Genomic DNA, 9275 nt, shown 5'->3' on the forward strand with positions numbered 1-9275 from the left:
GTCCTAATCATGGAACACCAATGAAGGTGTTTACATGTCCTAATCATGGAACACCAATGAAGGTGTTTACATGTCCTTATCATGGAACACCAATGAAGGTGATTACATGTCCTAATCATGGAACACCAATGAAGGTGTTTACATGTCCTAATCATGGAACACCAATGAAGGTGTTTACATGTCCTTATCATGGAACACCAATGAAGGTGATTACATGTCCTAATCATGGAACACCAATGAAGGTGTTTACATGTCCTAATCATGGAACACCAATGAAGGTGTTTACATGTCCTAATCATGGAACACCAATGAAGGTGTTTACATGTCCTAATCATGGAACACCAATGAAGGTGTTTACATGTCCTAATCATGGAACACCAATGAAGGTGATTACATGTCCTAATCATGGAACACCAATGAAGGTGTTTACATGTCCTAATCATGGAACACCAATGAATGTGTTTACATGTCCTAATCATGGAACACCAATGAAGGTGTTTACATGTCCTAATCATGGAACACCAATGAAGGTGAATACATGTCCTAATCATTTGTCAGAAGTGTACATACACCTTAGTCCTAATCATGGAACACCAATGAAGGTGTTTACATGTCCTAATCATGGAACACCAATGAAGGTGTTTACATGTCCTAATCATGGAACACCGAGGAAGGTGTTTACATGTCCTAATCATGGAACACCAAGGAAGGTGATTACATGTCCTTATCATGGAACACCAATGAAGGTGTTTACATGTCCTCATCATGGAACACCAATGAAGGTGTTTACATGTCCTTATCATGGAACACCAATGAAGGTGATTACATGTCCTAATCATGGAACACCAATGAAGGTGTTTACATGTCCTAATCATGGAACACCAATGAAGGTGTTTACATGTCCTTATCATGGAACACCAAGGAAGGTGTTTACATGTCCTTATCATGGAACACCAATGAAGGTGATTACATGTCCTAATCATGGAACACCAATGAAGGTGTTTACATGTCCTAATCATGGAACACCAATGAAGGTGTTTACATGTCCTTATCATGGAACACCAATGAAGGTGATTACATGTCCTAATCATGGAACACCAATGAAGGTGTTTACATGTCCTAATCATGGAACACCAATGAAGGTGTTTACATGTCCTTATCATGGAACACCAATGAAGGTGATTACATGTCCTAATCATGGAACACCAATGAAGGTGTTTACATGTCCTAATCATGGAACACCAATGAAGGTGTTTACATGTCCTAATCATGGAACACCAATGAAGGTGTTTACATGTCCTAATCATGGAACACCAATGAAGGTGTTTACATGTCCTAATCATGGAACACCAATGAAGGTGATTACATGTCCTAATCATGGAACACCAATGAAGGTGTTTACATGTCCTAATCATGGAACACCAATGAATGTGTTTACATGTCCTAATCATGGAACACCAATGAAGGTGTTTACATGTCCTAATCATGGAACACCAATGAAGGTGAATACATGTCCTAATCATTTGTCAGAAGTGTACATACACCTTAGTCCTAATCATGGAACACCAATGAAGGTGTTTACATGTCCTAATCATGGAACACCAATGAAGGTGATTACATGTCCTAATCATGGAACACCAATGAAGGTGAATACATGTCCTAATCATTTGTCAGAAGTTCACATACACCTTAGCCAAATACATTTAAACTCAGTTTTTCACAACTCCTGACATTTAATCCTCGTAAAAATTCCCTGTTTTAGGTCATTTAGGATCACCGCTTTATTTTAAGAACGTGAAATGTCAGAATAATATTAGAGAGAATAATTTATTTCAGCTTGTATTTCTTTCATCACATTCCCAGTGGGTCAGAATACACTCAATTAGTATTTGGTAGCATTGCCTTTAAATTGTTTAACTTGGGTGAAATGTTTCAGGTAGCCTTCCACAAGCTTCCCACAATAAGTTGGGTGAATTTTGGCCAATTCCTCCTGACAGAGCTGGTGTAACTAACTCAGGTTTGTAGGCCTCCTTGCTCGCACACGCTTTTTCAGTTCTGCCCATAATTTTCTATGGGATTGAGGTCCGGGCTTTGTGATGGCCACTCCAATACCTTGACTTTGTTGTCCTTAAATCAGTTTGCCACAATTTTGGAAGTATGCTTGGGGTCATTGTCCATTTGGAAGACCCATTTGCAACCAAGCTTTAACTTCCTGACCTATGTCTTGAGATGTTGCTTCAATATATCCACATAATTTTCCAACCTCATGATGCCATCTATTTTGTGAAGTGCACCAGTCCCTCCTGCAGCAAAGCACCCCCACAACATGATGCTGCCACCCCCGTGCTTCACGGTTGGGATGGTGTTCTTCGGCTTGCAAGCTTCCCCCTTTTTCCTCCAAACATAACGATGGTCATTATGGCGAAAATTCTCTATTTTTGTTTCACCAGACCAGAGGACATTTCTACAAAAAGTACGATCTTTGTCCCCATGTGCAGTTGCAAACCGTAGTTTGGGATTTTTATGGCGGTTTTGAAGCAGTGGCTTCTTCCTTGCTGAGCTGAGTTTCAGGTTATGTCGAAATAGGACTCGTTTTACTGTGGATATAGATACTTTTGTACCTGTTTCCTCTAGCATCTTCACAAGGTCCTTTGCTGTTGTTCTGGGATTGAAATATGTTATTTCAATAATCAATCGTTGTTGAAAGGTAGAAATGCATTGTGCATAATGCTACTGGGAGCGGAACAAAACTACATTTTCCGAAGAGGAACTACAATCCCCCAAACCCCCTTGTTTATAGCCGACCGTAAACAGAAAGCGGAAACAATAGAGAACCACAAACACACACCCTTGTCTTGGCGATCTACTCAGGGAAATAAAATACCTTTACCTTTTAAGCAATACTAGTAAAGTAGACATCTAAGAAAATACGAAGTCGACGAGTACTTAGGGGCATTTGACTAAGTTGGTCACCATGGCACTGAAAAGAATACAGAAGGTAAGATGGTTAGCTAGCATTGTGGCTAGCTGTGCCAGGGTGGCTAGCTAACTAACGTTAGCCTCACCGAACCGAACGTCATCTATCGAAAGTTAATGTTTGTTAATGTTACGCTAGCTAGATAATTGGTTCATTTCAAAACGAATCCTAACCATGTAGCTAGCTATCTAGTTAGACTGCACACATACGAGGAGGCTAGTTAACAATTAATTAACCCGGCCCACAATCTTAATGTTTAGCATGATATCATGGTATGGCACCACCTCTGAACTAGATTGTAATTTTCTTTGTCAGCCATTCAACCCATCTCCAGGACTATTGATGCTAAATACTCTTATTTAGGCGCAGCACCTGTTCATGTTGTAATGATAACTAGTCTAATTTGACTTGAGGTTGTAGCTAAGGCAGGGCATTATGAAGTAGGCCTATCATTATTACAGTCAAATATATCGACGAATAAAGTTATGACTAGGGACATGTTTAAGAAACCCAGCTTTTTCGTGGATTTAAAATGTATCTGACCTAGTCCTCAAGGACAACTTTCAGTTTCATGTGTAACCCTTAGCACTACTTGTCTGACTTGTTTTGTCCCCTAGGAGCTTCATGACCTGCAGAGGGATCCGCCAGCACAGTGCTCTGCTGGACCCGTGGGAGAGGACTGTAAGTTTAGGACTCTGAGGGTAATGTAGTCTATATCCGGTGAAGGGGAGATGGACTAGGGCTGGTTGTATAGGCCCTACCTAGAGGGACTAGGGCTGGTTGTATAGGCCCTACCTAGAGGGACTAGGGCTGGTTGTATAGGCCCTACCTAGAGGGACTAGGGCTGGTTGTATAGGCCCTACCTAGAGGGACTAGGGCTGGTTGTATAGGCCCTACCTAGAGGGACTAGGGCTGGTTGTATAGGCCCTACCTGGAGGGGCTGGTTGTATAGGCCCTACCTAGAGGGACTGGTTGTATAGGCCCTACCTAGAGGGACTAGGGCTGGTTGTATAGGCCCTACCTGGAGGGGCTGGTTGTATAGGCCCTACCTAGAGGGGCTGGTTGTATAGGCCCTACCTAGATGGACTAGGGCTGGTTGTATAGGCCCTACCTAGATGGACTAGGGCTGGTTGTATAGGCCCTACCTAGATGGGCTGGTTGTATAGGCCCTACCTAGAGGGGCTGGTTGTATAGGCCCTACCTAGAGGGGCTGATTGTATAGGCCCTACCTGGAGGGGCTGGTTGTATAGGCCCTACCTAGAGGGGCTGGTTGTATAGGCCCTACCTAGAGGGGCTGGTTGTATAGGCCCTACCTGGAGGGGCTGGTTGTATAGGCCCTACCTAGAGGGACTAGGGCTGGTTGTATAGGCCCTACCTGGAGGGGCTGGTTGTATAGGCCCTACCTAGAGGGGCTGGTTGTATAGGCCCTACCTGGAGGGGCTGGTTGTATAGGCCCTACCTAGAGGGACTAGGGCTGGTTGTATAGGCCCTACCTAGAGGGACTAGGGCTGGTTGTATAGGCCCTACCTGGAGGGGCTGGTTGTATAGGCCCTACCTAGAGGGACTGGTTGTATAGGCCCTACCTGGTGAAGTGATGCTCTATAGGCCTAATACATGTTCTCTTTCTATATTCCAGTGTTCCATTGGCAAGCAACAATAATGGGGCCAGTGAGTATGACTTCAAAAGAATGTGTGTGGTTTAATGATTGCAACATGGGTCATCTGAACAATAGGTATGAATGGGTATTGAAATCATTTTATTGTACATTTTCATCATTTATAACAATGTATATCTGTTCCTGTTATTCCTAGGGTGATAGTCCGTACCAAAGTGGGGTCTTCTTTCTCACAATCCACTTCCCCACCGACTATCCCTTCAAGCCACCAAAGGTAAGAATTGATTTGTTATGGAGGTCATTACATCATTAAACTGTTGCTAAAGAATGGTCCTCGTGGATAAATTGAACATAAACCCATGTCCATATTTCTACAGGTAGCATTCACAACAAAGATCTATCATCCAAACATCAACAGTAACGGGAGCATTTGCTTGGACATCTTGCGATCCCAGTGGTCTCCAGCATTAACTGTATCAAAAGGTGAGAGAACTGGGTTGGTACTTTACTACACATGCTGCCACAATGTAGCTGGCTGACTGGTAGAAATGACACGCCTGGTTCCTTCACTACACATGCTGCCACAATGTAGCTGGCTGACTGGTAGAAATGACACGCCTGTTCCATGTTAAAGCATTGTTCCATCCAACACTTGTAGAATGTTCTATTACAACCCTCCTATAACCTGATCATTAAATCACAATATTACAACCCTCCTATAACCTGATCATTAAATCACAATGTTACAACCCTCCTATAACTGTAACCTGATCATTAAATCACAATATTACAACCCTCCTATAACCTGATCATTAAATCACAACATTACAACCCTCCTATAACCTGATCATTAAATCACAATATTACAACCCTCCTATAACCTGATCATTAAATCACAATGTTACAACCCTCCTATAACTGTAACCTGATCATTAAATCACAACATTACAACCCTCCTATAACTGTAACCTGATCATTAAATCACAACATTACAACCCTCCTATAACTGTAACCTGATCATTAAATCACAACATTACAACCCTCCTATAACCTGATCATTAAATCACAACATTACAACCCTCCTATAACTGTAACCTGATCATTAAATCACAACATTACAACCCTCATATAACTGTAACCTGATCATTAAATCACATTACAATCCTCCTATAACTATAACCTGATCATTAGATCACAATATTACAACCCTCCTATAAGCTGATCATTAAATCACAACATTACAACCCTCATATAACTGTAACCTGATCATTAAATCACAACATTACAATCCTCCTATAACTATAACCTGATCATTAGATCACAATATTACAACCCTCCTATAAGCTGATCATTAAATCACAACATTACAACCCTCATATAACTGTAACCTGATCATTAAATCACATTACAATCCTCCTATAACTGTAACCTGATCATTAAATCACAATATTACAACCCTCCTATAACCTCATCATTAAATCACAATGTTACAACCCTCCTATAACCTGATCATTAAATCACAATGTTACAACCCTCCTATAACCTGATCATTAAATCACAATATTACAACCCTCCTATAACCTGATCATTAAATCACAATATTACAACCCTCCTATAACTGTAACCTGATCATTAAATCACAACATTACAACCCTCCTATAACTGTAACCTGATCATTAAATCACAACATTACAACCCTCCTATAACTGTAACCTGATCATTAAATCACAACATTACAACCCTCCTATAACCTGATCATTAAATCACAACATTACAACCCTCATATAACTAACCTGATCATTAAATCACAACATTACAATCCTCCTATAACTATAACCTGATCATTAGATCACAATATTACAACCCTCCTATAACCTGATCATTAAATCACAACATTACAATCCTCCTATAACTATAACCTGATCATTAGATCACAATATTACAACCCTCCTATAACCTGATCATTAAATCACAACATTACAACCCTCCTATAACTGTAACCTGATCATTAAATCACAACATTACAACCCTCCTATAACTGTAACCTGATCATTAGATCACAATGTTACAACCCTCCTATAACTGTAACCTGATCATTAAATCACAATATTACAACCCTCCTATAACCTGATCATTAAATCACAATGTTACAACCCTCCTATAACCTGATCATTAAATCACAATGTTACAACCCTCCTATAACCTGATCATTAAATCACAACATTACAACCCTCCTATAACTGTAACCTGATCATTAAATCACAATATTACAACCCTCCTATAACTGTAACCTGATCATTAAATCACAACATTACAACCCTCCTATAACTGTAACCTGATCATTAAATCACAACATTACAACCCTCCTATAACCTGATCATTAAATCACAACTTTACAACCCTCCTATAACTGTAACCTGATCATTAAATCACAACATTACAACCCTCCTATAACTGTAACCTGATCATTAAATCACAACATTACAACCCTCCTATAACTGTAACCTGATCATTAAATCACAACATTACAACCCTCCTATAACTGTAACCTGATCATTAAATCACAACATTACAACCCTCCTATAACTGTAACCTGATCATTAAATCACAATATTACAACCCTCCTATAACTGTAACCTGATCATTAAATCACAATGTTACAACCCTCCTATAACCTGATCATTAAATCACAATGTTACAACCCTCCTATAACTGTAACCTGATCATTAAATCACAATGTTACAACCCTCCTATAACCTGATCATTTAAATCACAATATTACAACCCTCCTATAACCTGATCATTAAATCACAATGTTACAACCCTCCTATAACTGTAACCTGATCATTAAATCACAATATTACAACCCTCCTATAACTGTAACCTGATCATTAAATCACAATGTTACAACCCTCCTATAACTGTAACCTGATCATTAAATCACAATATTACAACCCTCCTATAACCTGATCATTAAATCACAACATTACAACCCTCCTATAACCTGATCATTAAATCACAACATTACAACCCTCCTATAACTGTAACCTGATCATTAAATCACAATGTTACAACCCTCCTATAACTGTAACCTGATCATTAAATCACAATGTTACAACCCTCCTATAACCTGATCATTAAATCACAATGTTACAACCCTCCTATAACCTGATCATTAAATCACAATATTACAACCCTCCTATAACCTGATCATTAAATCACAAGATTACAATCCTCCTATAACCTGATCATTAAATCACAATGTTACAACCCTCCTTTAACCTGATCATTAAATCACAACATTACAACCCTCCTATAACCTGATCATTAAATCACAATGTTACAACCCTCCTATAACTATAACCTGATCATTAAATCACAATGTTACAACCCTCCTATAACTATAACCTGATCATTAAATCACAACATTACAACCCTCTTATAACTGTAACCTGATCATTAAATCACAATGTTACAACCCTCCTATAACCTGATCATTAAATCACAATGTTACAACCCTCCTATAACCTGATCATTAGATCACAATAGTACAACCCTCCTATAACCTGATCATTAAATCACAATGTTACAACCCTCCTATAACCTGATCATTAAATCACAATGTTACAACCCTCCTATAACCTGATCATTAAATCACATTACAACCCTCCTATAACCTGATCATTAAATCACAATGTTACAACCCTCCTATAACCTGATCATTAAATCACAATATTACAACCTTCCTATAACTGTAACCTGATCATTAAATCACAACATTACAACCCTCCTATAACCTGATCATTAAATCACAACATTACAACCCTCCTATAACTATAACCTGATCATTAAATCACAATGTTACAACCCTCCTATAACCTGATCATTAAATCACAACATTACAACCCTCCTATAACCTGATCATTAAATCACAATATTACAACCCTCCTATAACCTGATCATTAAATCACAATATTACAACCCTCCTATAACCTGATCATTAAATCACAACATTACAACCCTCCTATAACTGTAACCTGATCATTAAATCACAATGTTACAACCCTCCTATAACCTGATCATTAAATCACAATGTTACAACCCTCCTATAACCTGATCATTAAATCACAACATTACAACCCTCCTATAACTGTAACCTGATCATTAAATCACAATGTTACAACCCTCCTATAACCTGATCATTAAATCACAATGTTACAACCCTCCTATAACCTGATCATTAAATCACAACATTACAACCCTCCTATAACTGTAACCTGATCATTAAATCACAATGTTACAACCCTCCTATAACCTGATCATTAAATCACAATGTTACAACCCTCCTATAATCCGGATCATTAAATCACGAACATTACAACCCTCCTATAAACTCTGATCATTAAATCACAACATTAGCAACCCCTCCTATAACCTGATCATTAAATCACAATAGTACAAACCCTCCTATAACCTGATCATTATAAAATCAGCAATATAGCAACTCTTCCTATAACTGTAAACCTGATCATTAAATCACAACATTACACAACCCTCCTATGAGACCTGAGCATTTAAATCAGGGACAACATTACGAACCCGGCTCCTATAGGCCTGATCAAATTAAATGCACAATATTACAACCTTCCTATAACTGTAACCTGAAGTCATTAAATCACAAC

General features: G+C 38.9%; 1 protein-coding gene across 1 annotated transcript in view; it reads left to right on the plus strand.

The window, feature by feature from the left end:
* Window positions 1-2811: 2811 nt before the first annotated feature.
* The window catches only part of LOC120042705 (ubiquitin-conjugating enzyme E2 D4-like), a 16479-nt gene continuing 10015 nt past the window's right edge, over window positions 2812-9275 (plus strand). Inside the window, exons 1-5 of the mRNA XM_038987501.1 lie at window positions 2812-2998; window positions 3595-3658; window positions 4614-4645; window positions 4790-4867; window positions 4971-5089. Of these exons, the coding sequence (XP_038843429.1) occupies window positions 2975-2998; window positions 3595-3658; window positions 4614-4645; window positions 4790-4867; window positions 4971-5089 (317 nt within the window). The 5' untranslated portion in view covers window positions 2812-2974. The remainder of the gene's footprint in view (window positions 2999-3594; window positions 3659-4613; window positions 4646-4789; window positions 4868-4970; window positions 5090-9275) is intronic.

Source organism: Salvelinus namaycush, unplaced genomic scaffold, assembly GCF_016432855.1.
Source record: "Salvelinus namaycush isolate Seneca unplaced genomic scaffold, SaNama_1.0 Scaffold746, whole genome shotgun sequence".
In the NCBI taxonomy this organism is placed as follows: domain Eukaryota; kingdom Metazoa; phylum Chordata; class Actinopteri; order Salmoniformes; family Salmonidae; genus Salvelinus; species Salvelinus namaycush.